The 15,144-nt window shown below is 39.2% G+C and overlaps 1 protein-coding gene across 5 annotated transcripts; it reads right to left on the bottom strand.

Moving 5' to 3' along the window:
• LOC101856970 (spermatogenesis-associated protein 5-like protein 1) lies at positions 1-13,887 on the bottom strand. Of its 5 annotated transcripts, none has more exons than XM_035970803.1 (9): positions 13,657-13,887; positions 8,496-9,421; positions 7,307-7,498; positions 6,443-6,598; positions 4,520-4,729; positions 2,965-3,240; positions 2,347-2,490; positions 1,089-1,211; positions 1-274 (listed from the first exon to the last, which is right to left on the bottom strand). In XM_035970803.1, exons 2-9 carry the CDS (start codon positions 9,363-9,365, stop codon positions 161-163), a joined length of 2,085 nt encoding a protein of 694 aa, XP_035826696.1. In that variant the 5' UTR covers positions 9,366-9,421; positions 13,657-13,887; the 3' UTR covers positions 1-160. The 5 variants fall into 5 exon arrangements, with proteins under 5 accessions (XP_035826696.1, XP_005102409.1, XP_035826697.1 ...); XM_005102352.3 differs by having other exon boundaries at positions 13,676-13,887; XM_035970804.1 differs by having other exon boundaries at positions 6,443-6,589; positions 13,676-13,887.
• Between the last annotated feature and the right edge of the window lie 1,257 nt (positions 13,888-15,144).

Here is a 15,144-nt window from a genome sequence, read left to right as displayed (position 1 = left end):
GTCAAAGGTGTATTATATTTTATTAAAGCAGTATCCAGCCAACACGTGGGAAAAAACTGACAAATACGAAGCCATATCACATGACCAATAAAAATCAGTTTAAATGATTTCAGAAAAATATTGCACATTTCAAAACATACAATTGCATTTTCAAGTATTACTACAGAGATGGTTTGACAATTTCCTTTGCTCTTGCAAAATGATGACTGTTCACACAAATAGGCGAGCCAGGATCACCTCTGGCGAGAATCTCTCTCAAAGCAAATAGACCTGCCTGGAAACAAAAGAAATGAAAATAGTAATAGAAAAAATTGACAATGAATATATAGGATAAGAGACTAAAAGAGACTAAATGCACCGATGTTGATTTTTGTTAAATTGACTGCTCTAATAATAATAATACTTCTTCCATTTATATAGAGTGCATATCCACCCACTACAGCATGCTCTATGTGCTTTACAATCATTATTACCCCAGCAGAGCCTGGAACACCCAGAAGCATTCTCAGCTTCTTGGAATGCATGCCCTCAAACTAACAAACTGACAAGGTCTTTCGCTGTCTCTAGCCGGTTACCCATCCACACCTGGGTGAAGTGAAGACAATTTTTGTAAAGTGCCTTTCCCAAGGACCCAACATTGGGCCCCTGATGGAATTTGAACCTACGATCTTACAATAACAAGTCTGTGAGCCTAACCATTAAGCCATCGACACCACACATAGACAGAATAAGTCATTGTAAAGGGATAGTTGTTTGTCCTCTTTCAGGACATGGAGCCGAAAGTGGTGAATAGGGTTTGCTTTGTTCAAGGGCCACCAAACTGCACATAATGTATATGACCCCCCCAAAAAAACAACACCAAAACAACACAAAACTCCCCCCCAAAAACAAACACACAAATAAGACAGAATGTAGGCACAAATGAACTTCACCATGACCATAATGCTCACACTGGTTGCTTCATTGTAAAATGGGAATATGCTTCTTTCTTATCATGAAAAAAGCCAAAAAGCCCAAGGATCCTTCATGATCCAAGTAATAACTAAAAAAATCCCCACAATCCTTCAGCATTCTGAAGAGAAATTTACCTCTTTACACAAGTTCTTGAGGTCTGCCCCTGTGTAGAGCTCTGTATCCAGACTCATCTTGTGAAGATCCAGGTCAGAAGTAGACATTTTAGAAGTGTACACTTTCAGGATAGCTGCCCGAGCCTGACATCAAAGACGGAACAGTTCAGAAAAGAGTGATAAATTAACTTAATATCTTTAGCAAGTAACAACAAGATCAACTTGAGCTTTTAACTTTTGACATTTCGTTAATTAGAAAAAGAAAGATGTCATCAAAGGCAAATAACGCCTAGCAATTCTGACCCTCTTAAACCAGAGTTCATAAGGTATAAAAAATATGCAAGGGAGGAAATGTGAAGTGGCTGTTTGTACAGGTGATTGCCTCATACAGGTGGCTGGTAGCTCAGGTTTGACTGCACTTTTGAAACAATTTGAGAACCACTGACTGCTTGACTACTTGTCTGCAGATCTGTCTCTCAAGAGGTAGGTCTGTAACTGATATTAGTGATCATGGCTCTCCACTTGGTCCAATATTTTTTCCCCACCCTCAGAAACATTGCAGCTGCCTATTTCCAGTTGCCAAAGAATTTAGACTTACAATATGTTGCTCTTTGCCTGCCTCTGCCTCTTTATCCATCAATCTTTCCACGTAAGATGATGTATTTAAGACCACTGTGATGTGTCCTCAAGACTGCGTTTGTCCAATTTTCATTGCTAGCATCAGGCACCGTTGCACATTGACATCACAAAGTACTGACTCATTTATTTTCTTCTCCTTCCAAGAATTTCTGAACTCTTTTGATAAACCAGATTTGTGTTGCTTCCAACTTGCCCTCTAACTCATAAGTTATTGCCCAGCATTTGCGGCCATCATTTTCAGATAATTAAGGAAAAATGTTAATCTGCGAGGGAATGCCCAACTCTAGAAATGAAGCATGGTTAAGGTGATCCAAATCTGAATGAACCCACTTCTTTACAAGCATATAAATAACTAGCAAAGAAGCTAGAAATCTTGCTAAGCACCCTTGTCTGGAATGCATGCGAAAATAGACTTAATAGTGCAAGCTGGTAAATTACAGACATTAGGACTTAACACCCTCCTCCACCTTCCCCCCCCCAACTTCTTTTGAAGCATCCTAACCACTAGATTTGAGTAGTCATGCCCAAATTCAATATCTTATACATGTGTCCGAGGTTTCAGTAACAGCACAGAGAAGGTTTCTGCTAAATTAATAATTAACTGCATGTAACCCGAAACAGGAAGAAATATAAAGCAAACCTCTGCATCAGGTGGCGGCACATGTATATGTTTATCCAGCCTCCCTGGCCTTAGAATAGCAGGATCCAGCATGTCTGGACGATTGGTCGCCCCTATCACCATCACTTGTGACCCCTTCAAGTCCAAAGAAGAGTTACATTCACTCTGAAACAATTTGGACACATTTCAGAAAGATTCAACAGTTTCGAAAAACACAAATGTCTGCCCATTTATCTTAGTTCTGTAAAATTTCACAAGGAATAACTAGGCACATTATGTCTATTTTCAAATGCAAAAATGGGCATAAAAATCAATAGAACTTAGCTTGACGACCACACTGAACAGATGGGTGACCGCAGATTATTTTGGCGAGTGCCTGGTTTCACCACGTTGTCTCATATATAGACAAATAAATATTTCTTTTTTTATCAGTACCAGAAACTGAGACAACATAATTTTGAAGTCTTTCAAGACAATGCCTGTGCTTATTAATTCAATTCTTATTAAAAGGAGTTTATAACTCTGTACAAATCTTTTTAGCTTTTTTGATAACTTCCCTGACATATCAATCAATGTCACAAATCCATATTCATTCATTCACTCTTTCTGTTTTCTGCTGTGATTGTGACCAAAACCCACCACTATGGAAGTACAACCAACGCCCCTGTTGTCCATTTTCTGCATCTCTTGTGGCCCAGATACACCGACTGTGGATCTTCCTCTGTCTTGATTCAAGCTAGCGTTAGTCTTCTTGTCCAAACGGATGCCGACACCATCCATCTCATTCAAGAGTGTAGCCAAAATCCGTTCCTGTACCCGCGACTGATTCTTTTCTGAGGATCGTTTCCCTACAAGAGTCTCTATTTCATCAAAGAATAAAATTGATGGAGAAAGAGCCCTTGCTTTCTGAAAAGCCTGTGGAATACAATAAGATGTCACAATCCTCTAAAGAATAATAATAAATATATATATATATATATAGTCCATGCTGGCTTTAAGCACTGTCATCGGGAGAAAGCATAAGCATGCTTGAGTGCGAAGTAGACATAATCCATAGGTTTTCATGCAGAAAATATTCTGAGTTATTTCCCTTCGTTCGTAAGTTTTCGTCATGAAAAAGTGCGCGCTGTCATTTCTACCAGCCAGGGTAGTTTTTGTTTGTTTGTTTTGTGGTCTAATGGGAAATGCACTCACAATACAGCACACTAGGCCTAAACACTGCCTGTGCATACCACGCCCGCTGTGCCATTTCATACCACTGCCTTCATCCCACCTCGCACGTGATACATAATCAGGATTAACGGATAACAAGGGGCAAAGGTGAAATCGCAGCCAGCCTCACTTTCTCATCTCCCCGACTGTATTTTTTTCATCTGTGTGTAGCTTTGCGCTAGGCTAGATCCTATGTCCATGGCCGTGTGCATCTCTCTGCCTTCCTCTCCGCGCGCGTGTTCATCTGTGTTCTTTCTGTTTCTCTTACACTCATTGCAGCGGTGTAAACTGTGTTCGAACTTCGATGTGTCATCATGAAAGTACGGACTGTCTTGTAATTGAAGCGTGCCCGAAGCCGAAGTTACTGTGCTTAAAGGCGAGTAATTTATATAGCAAAAATTCTGTAAGAGCCGCTTGGCGTGCTTGAGTCTGAAACGTGTTTTTTTTGCCAGCGTGTTTAAAGCCGGCACGGACTGTATTTATATATAATGCCGCATGTATCTTTGGTTATCGTAATTACATTGATCCTGCACCCTTAAGCACCTTGAAACAAATTAAACTTTTAAAAATCACCTGAAAAGACAGAATTGTAATGACGTCATACAAACACAAAATACTTTGTAACACAAGACACAATTTTGCAAAACGCAACTGCACAAGACAGCCAAAGGACCCACACTTTCTTTTGACCCTGGTAAAGTTCATATACTTGGAAGATTTAAAGTGAAATTTATTGTACATGCCCCTGCTAAGAGGCTCTGGAATGACAAACTATGTACATTGCTCAGTTTCAAAGACACACTTAACCACATATAATATATTCTTTATCTACTTTTGAGAAAAAAATGTTGCATACCTGTATCAATTGTCACTTTGAAATAAAAACTTAGCATCTTTTAAACTATATTGAGGCATACATCCACCATCAACCTATACATTATATACATACAACACAAATTGAAAAGAACCCTCATTAAATTACCTCAGATACAATTTTTTCAGACTCGCCAACATAAGGAGAAAAGACTTGTGCTCCACTCAAGGACAAGAAAGTGACATGGCAAGATGTTGCAGCAGCTTTTACAAGTGTTGTCTTGCAGCACCCTGGGGGGCCGAAGAGAAGAACCCCTTTAGTCGGTGTCAAGTCCATCCGGTGCAGAACGTCAGGATACAGAAGTGGCCATTCTATAGACTGAACGAACATGAGTGTATATGTGAGTTATGTTACATGGAAGCAGGCCTGTAAAAGTATAATGATTCAAACCTTGTTTTGGTTTATGAGCTGGATTTTTTTTTTACATGAATACACATACAATGTACAAGAACAAGGCGACAGAAAAATCCCGAATAAAATCAAAATCTAGCTGTCATGTTAGAATTTAAAAAGAAAAAATTAAGACAAGCCAACCTCACTTCATAACATATCATGTCTTTAACACTTTGCTGTCACATCTCGCCGATCGGCGATGTTTATCGCCCAGTTTCTTTGGATTTTCCCCAAAATGCTTTTGCCTTTGATATCAAGGGTTTTTACTACATGAGCCTTGTGATGGCAAAGTGTAAAGTATATAGATGGGAGTTCCAAGGTTAATAAATACGGAAAAGTAAATACAGTAGTCTCTGCTTAAAATCCTGGGGCCCAGGAGCAAGGAAAATGCCGGACCTTAGCTGACGCACCAAGGGAAGAATCCACAGTGACATATGTTCAGGCCCACAACAGATAAAATGGTATCCCTTTACTCCAAAATAAACTGACGTGACCCCTGCGTGGGTTCATCACTTACGGCAAGCAAAGACTGGTCAACCTTGAAGACCAGTCAAAGAATCATGAGGCAAGCCATTTTTACTTGTTATCCTATCTTGAGTCTCAAGTTCTACGCTTTTGTCTTACTCTTATGACTCCTCCCCTTTACCTGTCCCAAATTTATAGTTTTCCATCTCTGACTGGGTTCCCCTGCCTTTGTCGTTATGCAACATTATGTTTTGACCACACCAATTAAAATTCAGTCTGTCTCTCAAATTCGAGAGTATAGACAACTGATGCAATGATCAGAGAAGAGTTCACAGTTCCATGTGATCCTGCCTGGAGCGAACTTGTAGGCCCTACCTACCCAGAGTGTGATTTTCAAGTGGAGAGCTCAGATGTGGATGCGATGTTTGGGGAAAACAAACACATCAGCGAGTTCACACTTCAGTATTATTCCACCTGGGGCAAATATTGCACTGTTTCATCGAGATTTACTATGGAGACCTGATCTTATTCATGAGAGTGGCTGATCAGTGACGAGAACAGGCAGTTCAGTGATCAAAGATTTTCCTTCTTGGTTGACCTACTGTGCCCATTCGGGTTATTGTTAAGTAAATTATGATCTAAAATTTGGGATCTTCGCTGAATGTAGTCCTTCATAGCTGGATCTTAGGAGTGACATTTGTGTAGTAAAAACTGTTTTCTTAAAACACCAGGATCTCAAGCGAACCAGGGTTGTAAGCAGAGGGATCTTTGGCGAAGCTTACTGCATTTTGAATGTTTACTTATCGTGTTATCATGGCAAAGAATTGCATATATATATAACTTCAAGTATGATACATAAAATTTGAACCAAACAACACAACCCATAACAAGTACAACCATCTGTGCAGGCATATACTAAAAACAATAAAAACTAAAATACACATGAATATTACTCCGGTAACAAGCCACATGTTCTATGGACATGGGTGCTGACAACTGACTACTTGTACCTTTGAATATAGTGAGACCACAAACTTTGTACAAAAAGTAGTTTTGTCTTCTGGTGATTAGATCAGTCAGATAATAGTATTCATTTAACCAGAAGATGATAACTTGGACTCTAAGACAGATAAGATATAATGACTGATGACAACTACAACATTCTGCTTTCACCTGTCGAATTTCATGCTTAACATCCTCTAAGCCACCAATGTCCTCCCAGTTCACAGGCTGCAAGTCAATGACACAGTCAGAGCTTCTCTTCATGAGAGGTGCCACACAATGCAGGGCATGGTCAAAATCTTCCAGTTTGACTGTAGGCTTCACATTCTGTGAAACAAAATACAAGCAAGAGACTAGATAAAGTGACATTCTCTGGAGTTTGACTCAGACAAAAGTATAGCTAAATGGCACATTAACAAGTGTTTAAACTTTAGAAGTTAAACGTACCAAACAAACACTGATCACAAGGAAGAACATACTGGAGAATGATCTCCATATTTTGACATTTTACTTTTCAAGAAAAGAAAACGGAACAAATGTTAAGAAAGCACAAAGTGATGGAAGGGAAGAATTCAAATTAAATCATGAATACAGGCGACAAGGATCGAATAGTATGAGATATAACAGCCCTACCGTACCCTTTAGACAACTAATTCTCCGTTACAGGAAATACATAAATCTGATGATATCTGAAACACTAAAAGTCTTTGTCACTTGTTGGAAACTTTCACATTCTCTTGGTAGAAAAAAATAAATTATATAAATATAGAAGTTGTATAGTGCACTATATCCCTGCTCAACAGAAAGCTCTATACTATTCACACATTACAATAAATATTACCCTGGAAGATCAGACAAACAATTAACACTAGCAAACAAATTAGACACTAAGGTGAACTGCATCTTAAAATACATTAAGACCAAGGCTACCATATTTCATCTGCAACATGCATTTAGCAATCATGCTAACATAACTATAAAATCAATCAGTCAACCTCAAATTCTAGTTTAAAAACAAAATATTCAATCACTTACTGGAACAGCACCTTCTCTTTTCAGTGTCATGCTCTCTGCTTCTTCACACAAGGCTCTGAGATCTGCTCCCACATAGCCTGGAGTTCTCATGGCAATGTCACATAGCTGGACAGCACAATCTAGTTCCACGTGGTTTGTAAACAGCTCAAGAATGGCTAACCTTTGATCTTTAGTCGGAATATTTATCAAAACCTGAAGATGAAAATGTTATTTAGATCTTAAAATATAGTATTATTATAGGAAAAATGCTGTAAATATAAAACATGAGAAAACCCTGGACTCCATGTCCATTAAAATTAAAATAAATAACGAATTTTATGAGAAAACCTCTGCGAAACAACTGAAAGACATTGCTTTTAAACTAAGAATGACCTCCCTCCCCCAATCCCCTTTCAAACCAGGTTTGAAAATACTGTTGTAGCGGCTGATGTTACCTGTATAATAATTTAAAAAATAGAAGGGCAAAAGAGCAAACAACGCCTTGTACTTGTAAGCTGTAATACATTTGACGATTATATACATCATGCATTAAATAGAACAAAAGCATTAAAGGTACATTCATATTTTATAAGGGACAAAATAAGAGAATTGGGACTATCTACAGACCTTCAAGGGGGACCAAAAAGTAAAACAGGGATGCCACTCAACTTTTTTGAAAATAGCTGAAAATCAACGAACCACAGTCTCGCTAACACATGAATATCAATTTGAAACCCAAAGGGTGTACATAGAGAGAAATGACAAACAAACATAAACAATGGGTGTACATAAAAGTAGTGAAGTCTTCGTTTTTCCGTTATTTGAACATCTGGTGCAAGTTATTGTGTGTGCGTGGGTTTTTTTTTTTTTTTTTTTTCCAATTATAGATTCTATCTAGATCTCAATAACCGAATAGCGGATCAGGATCAAAATACCGGAAATACCGGGAAAAAGCGGAAAAGTGGCATCCCTGGTTAAAAAACAACAGTACAATCCAGAAAGAAGCCGGGGCACGATATTATAAAAACACTTTAAACACTCAGACGACAAGGAATGTTAACAACTAAACCAAACTAGTTATCTCTCTCAACATTAAAATTACATGTCCTCTAAACATCCAAAATACCATGAGAAAACCCCCCTAGAACATTAGATAACTTGTAATAAAGCAACAAAGTGAGTATGCAGTGAATAGGCAGAGCGAACAAACCTCACGATCAAAGCGCCCTGGCCTTCTCAGGGATGGGTCAAGAGATGATATCACATTGGTAGCACCAAGCACAAGCAGTCCAGGAATATCTTTACCGTGAAGACTGTCCAGTTCGTGAATGAGAGCACTTGTGATCTGCTTGCTGCCTAGACTAGAATTATCACGGTGAGGGCACAATGTGTCCAACTCATCCAGAAATAGTATCACTGAGCCTTCTTCTGAGAGTGCCACAGCTCTTCTGAAAAACCTCTTTAGAGCCTCAACCCCAGAACCAACCTCTGACTGCAGGACATCTGTACTTTCTACATTCAAAACCACTGCATCACATGACTGAGCTATGTGCTTCACCAAAGACGATTTGCCACATCCAGGGGGCCCATGAAGTAACACTCCTACCTGACGATATGATGTACCGTATTGTAATTTTCCAAATCTAAGAAGCTGATTTAGTTTCTCAGCTTCGGTACTGATACCAGCGACAGATACTTTTTCTTGATGCAGAGACTTTCGAAGCTCATAAAAATCCTTGCTGATCACAGACTGCACAACAACGTCTGCATCACGAGTCAAAACTCCTTCGTTAGAGTCATTTTCAGATATACACGCACAAACCACAATGTAAACAATTCCATATGAGCGAGCCAACTTTGAACGTTCCAAGTGAATTTCTTGCTCACTTTGTAAAATTTTATTTAATAAAACATTCTGACAAAACTTTGCTATGCACTCATATCTCTTGTCCTGAGAACCACAACTTTTGAATCTGTTAAGATTATCCACCACAACCGATAAAGTGGCATTTCTGACCTTCTTCAAATTATTACCAAATACTTCTTGATAGAAAATACTCAAGTTGTGGTCAGCACTCATTTTCTCTCAGAAGTAGATATGGACTCTTTGAAACTGTGTCAGCCCTGCTGGCAACTCTGTAAGCAAACAACAGAACACTCTGAGAGATGCTAAAGGAAAGGCATAGAAATTTACAGACTTTAAAAAAAAAAAAAAAAAAAGGAACGGGCAAATCTGTTGAATTCAAAGACTGTTACTCCCCCGTAAATTAATTGCAAACGGAAAACAAGAATTCATTGTGTCATGATGAAATCTATATTTGGGATAATAATTTAATTATTCAACAAAATTAAAAATGTCATGTTCAGTTTGACTATACTCGGAATGGCTGAAATACTAGAAGCAAAAGTCTCAGTAAAATGACTCATCATATAAGTTCCACATATATATATATATATATATATATATGAGAACCAAACACTTACACACACCACCACCTCTCTCCTGTGCTTTGCCATTAACACACACATGATGCCCTCTTCTGTGACCACAAACTAGAAGCTACACACAAACATGCAACATTTTTATAATAATAAAAGTAATAAATTAACTTACAAGCTAACATGGAACACAAATATATATATATATATATATATATATATCTCAACACTATTTTTGCCTTCTTCTTCTTGAAGATCGAATAGGATGACTAACCAGTGAGTGCAAAAGTATCTAAGTATGAATATTGATAATATAGTAAATTATTGTCAAAGGATGAAACGGTTTTCCAAGTATCAAAACTGACTAAAAATGAAAATGACTGCTATCATTTTAAAAAATTCAATTTTGCAAGCCTAGGGCCTACATCCTTGCCTTTTGTTTTTAGTAAGAGTTTTATGGCACTTGGTAGAGATCTAAAAATAAAATTTTAGTTTGCAATACCTAAAGTATTTGTATTGGAATTGGAGACAAAACCAAAAGGAGCCTTGAACTTGAATGCATGTATTTTAAACATGAATGATTACTTATGAGACCTGTGTATTCGACAGGTTTTGGTCAATATGGATAGCCCCTTCGTTAGTCAGAGTAGTTGAACCTGTGTAAGACAACCACCCATTGTTAAGGAGAAAAGTGGCTGAATAAGACAGGTGGCCATCTTAGGCAAGACTGATCAAGATGACGAAAACAAACCATTCCCTTCTGAGGTCCCAACCGAAAGTAGCCACATTTTGTTGTTGTTGGTGGTAGTGGTTTGTGTTTTGTTTGTATAAATTTTTATTTTGTTGCTGATTTTGTGCAAGGGTGACAACAAAATAAAATGAATCAGATGTGGAAGACCGTGAGTTCCATGTTAAAATAAACACATGGGTCGCCTCCACTCGGAGAACAAGCGACGATTTTGTCACAAGTTCATGTTGACGTCCATTGTTACTTTGTTACAGAGTGGGTAAACTGTGACCATTCATCTCATTTACGATTTGTCTATGAGTTCTGGGCGGGGCTTATAAATGGGTTATGACGGATCACATGCTTACCTCACCAGCAGCCGAAAATTTGTTACCTATCAGTCAACAGTGGGAGGGGTCAACGCAACACGATCGATTGAAGGGACTACCTAACAACAGTGACAGGCGATTGGATATGACGGTTCGCACAGAACGTCACAGGCCAATGCATAATTTATGACAAACGTAGTGGAGTCACCAAGGTGGCCGTCTCAGACAGGTGTTATTTTTGGGTGTGATAGGGGTTGTGAGTTAAAATGTAGAGTAAAATTACCGGTTCCATCAAAATTAGGACAAAAACAGGCACGTCGACTTTAAAGATAAAAGCTTTATATATCTCCTTCCTGGGGAAGAGCTTCACACTGTTTTGCTCAGTTGATGAAGAAAAAGCTGTCTTAAGGACTATTTTTAGCGCAAAATGTCGCCGTAACTGTTGTTTCAACCAAAGTAAGGGAGGTTGCTTTAGGTTTGTGGGACACTCTTTTGGGGCTAGATTTTAAAAACAAAGTTTTAAAAGATTTTTTTGTACTTCAGAGCCCGAAAACTAAAAAAAACCCTGCTGCCCGACAGGGTACGATTACTCTAGTGGCCGCGGCCACGTTGGACAGGTGGTCGTTTTACACAGTTAAATTAAATAGAAAAAACACAAAGGGGGAAATGGAAAGTGGCCGTTTGTACAGATGGCTGTCTTATAGAGGTGGCCGTCATGGCAGGTTTGAAAGTAGAAGTAGGCCAGCTCTATTCGGACTCGAGTCCGATTAGATTTTTTATCTTGCGGACGCGTCCAAATATGGGTTTAATCTATTCGGACACGAGTCCAAAAAATGTTTTTGGACTTGGCTTCTAGATGTAGATTCTTGATCTAAGTGAGTTTATGTGAGAGTGAGTGTCAGGAGGTTACATAATATATAACCCTGTCATCGGGGGATTTTTTGGGCTGTCTTTATTCGGACTTAAGTCCGAATAAAAAAAATTCATATTCGGACTCGAGTCCGAAACATGAAAAAATGTTATTTGGACTCGGGTCTGGAAAAAAGGAAGTGTCTTCGTTCTAAAGACCTAACGTTCAGTGCTTCCAATTTTCCGCCATTTTTTATTTTCCCCCACACCTTATCTGCCGATCCGATGCCCGCCGCCTCATTGATCCCCCCCCCCAACCCCCATGTTTCCCACTTTCTTTGTTGTAGAAAAAGGTAAAATTGAAGATTAGCAGACCACCTGGCACCTGCATACCATGACCTGGGTAAAAAAAAAAAAGACCGATTCGTTCAAATACACAAGCCTGTGTCATCTCGATTGTTTACCAACCAAGAAAAAGTTGTGTTGCTGTGTAGAGCCGAGCATACGCCAACTTTTTATTCCATAGACCAGCGCACAATTCATTACGTAGATCTACGTCAAGACTAGCTTATTATTGTAATGATGATCAGTTGCCGGGGGGGAAAAAAGACTGACGCGTATGCGACGTTCAACGCCCGGACCAATAGTGCCCCCCACCCCCCCCGACACACACACACAGCCACACGTGTGCAGGCCGCCCATCCGACCCACGCTAACGAGCCATCTTTAATTGCTTCTGATGACCTCTTGACAAATTATAAACATTTATTAGAAGCGCTATAACTTTTCAGGTCGGCCTCAAATTCATCATAAGATAAAAACTCGGCTCCTGCACAAAACACCATTTTGCCAGAAGTGATCCCGGTCTCTACCTAGCCTGAGGCGAGTCACGAATGAGGCAGGACAGGAAGCCCGAGTCACGAGTCACAGGAAGTCGAAAGTGATGTCATGCTGGACAAGAATCAGAGTCCGAATAACATTTTTTCATAGGAAGTGGCTATTCTCACCCGGGGTGAGAATAAAAATACGATCTACCTCTCATCCCGGGTGAAACTTGCCAGCGTAGGCTATTCTCACCCGGTGTGAAACAAGACCTGTTTTTCCTCATTTTGGAATACTGTCTATCAGTGGATGATCAAATTGATAAAAGCCAAGAAAAAATTTCGTTATAGCACAAAAGTAAGCTAATTTGATCGTCTTCAAAGATCATGCTATGGCTATTTCACTTTTCGAATCGAGCCGAACTACGCGGGTCGCCACTTTGTTTTGCCAGGAAGTTCTCGCAAGATCTACTCCTCCCCTCTCTCTCTGTCTCTTTCTGAATACTGTCTATCGGTGTGGACGATCAAATTGACCAAAACAAAGTTAAAAAATGATGTTAAAAAAGAAAACTAAATTAATTTGGTTTTCTACAAAGATGCTACGGCTATTTAACTTTCCGAATCGAGCCGAACTACGAGGGTCGCCATTTTGTTTTGCCCGGAAGTTCTCGCGCTACTCCTCTCTCTTTCTCTCTCTCCACTGCCCACAGACAAAATTTGAAAATTGCACGCTTTTAGGCTAACACTAACAGTAGATCTAGATCTAGATTCTAGATCTAGTAATAGATCTAGAACGTTTGTTCACAGCACAGAATTCTATAATTCTGTTATAATCACAGTGTAGAATTCTGTGGTTCAGGGTGAACGCTTCACTGGTTGGCCTAGGCTATAACGGTGAACGCCCACCGGGTGAGAATAGCCAAAAGACTCGCCTGCGCTATTCTCACCCGGGGTGAGAATAGAGGTGGCCTTTTTCATATTCGGACTCGAGTCCGAATAGTCACTTCGTTACGTAGAACCAGAATTAGAACTAGATCTAGATCTAGATCTAGATTTTAGAATTACAGGCAATTGTTTACTTTAGCGCGTTTAATTCCGCCATTCATTTTCTATCATACGTTTGTTAGGTTCGTTCAAGTTGCCAACTAGATCTAGATCTAGAATATATAGATTAGATCTAGGAGAAAGTAAACAATAAAAATCTACCCAGCAAACCATACTCAACTGCTGATGGGCGAAAGAAGAAAGCGCTATTATCAGTCGATTCTAAGTTTGACGATATTCTGTCTCATATGGATAATTTCACGTCCACCATATAAATTCTTTTCTTTTGACGGGAAGCACGGCTCACCCCGGACCACAGTCATCAGCTCATCAGATTGAAAGCACACACAACAGTGTCACACACAGAGTGCACACAGCACACCGTCACTAGTACACTTAGCCTAAGTACACTACTCACTGGTCGTCGTAGAGTTTTGTTTTAATTCCAGGTTCCGATTGCGAATTTGCATGCTGAGGCAACAGTATAAAATGTACAACGGGGAAACCATTGTAAACAATTCGCTTTTATCGACTTCCTCTGCATAGTAACGGTATGATGCCGCTGGCGATTCAACAACGCAACTGTTCGTGCTGACTTTACTGTGTGAATTGATGTACAATGTAATAGAATGAATGTGTCAATTAATTGTTAGACAAGTTCCGCAGGGAAATTTTTACAATTGATCTCATCTTTTCCCGTTTTTGATAGATTCTATGTGTTTTAGTTATTTTCACGGAGTTTAATTTTTTTAATGTTTTGTGAATTGTGAAGTTCGCGGGGCGTTTTTGGACGCTGGGGCCTACTACCAGTTGAGTTGTGGTTAGAAATTATAGGAGTACAAGACTGTGACTGTGTGCTTTTAATGATTAAGAATTCTGTTTCAAGTATTTTCATGCCTGTTCTGGAGGGTCCATGCAATCTTTGTAAGACCGACTGGATTTCTATTTAAGAAAACTCGCCACATCTAGAATCTACCTCCCCACCCCTTTCTAATAACACAAGGCAAGGTGAGTAACTAGCCTACCTACTACCTTTTCTAGAAGTCTATACATGTATTGCATTGAATGGATCTAGATAGTTCGTCTGCTTTACCTACGACGTAGTTGTTATGAAGTTCGACATAAAATACAAATGTAACTTTGTTGTCGTCCCCTCCCGCCCCCGGCGCCTTAAAATTACATCCACCTCTCCGCTCCCTTTTCTTTTTTTTTCGCCCGCAGTACAGTGCTTCGCTGTTCGAGGAGTCTGAAAGGGTGAGATATGTCCGAGACTTGAGTAGGCTATTTGCTCTTTTTTTGATTACGCCTACAGTTAAAAAAAAAAAAGAAGTGCAGAGTGCATGCGTTAAAAAATTGTGTTTTATGATTTATATATACTAAGAGGCATTCATTCAGTCCATTCCGTTTTGTTGGCACGCATACTAGATCTAGATTCTAATACATATGATATGTATTACGATGAGGTTGATGTATAGATCTAGATCTACATAGAAGAGATAATTTTGATATTGAATTTAACTTCACTTCATATTAGGGTAGGCCTTGATCTAGATCTAGGTCTTGTTTGTTTGGCAATACTCTGTGTCTCTTTCTCCTCTTTAGAAATTTGTATTGTTGTTCTTTTTGCTTTTGCTGCTGCCGATTTTGTGT

The sequence above is a fragment of the Aplysia californica genome, unplaced genomic scaffold (genome assembly GCF_000002075.1).
Source record: "Aplysia californica isolate F4 #8 unplaced genomic scaffold, AplCal3.0 scaffold00322, whole genome shotgun sequence".
NCBI lineage: Eukaryota > Metazoa > Mollusca > Gastropoda > Aplysiida > Aplysiidae > Aplysia > Aplysia californica.
Note: the sequence above shows the minus strand (reverse complement) of the source record. Positions and strands in the feature narration are given on the sequence as shown.

Excerpts from the sequence above, each read along its gene's own strand:
- LOC101856970 (XM_035970803.1), bottom strand. The coding sequence starts at position 9,365 with ATGAGTGCTGACCACAACTTGAGTATTTTCTATCAAGAAGTATTTGGT. Across the intron at positions 4,730-6,442 it reads TTAAGCATGAAATTCGACAG|TCTATAGAATGGCCACTTCT; the intron begins GTGAAAGCAGAA and ends ATGTTCGTTCAG. Across the intron at positions 1,212-2,346 it reads TGCCGCCACCTGATGCAGAG|GCTCGGGCAGCTATCCTGAA; the intron begins GTTTGCTTTATA and ends CTTTGATGTCAG.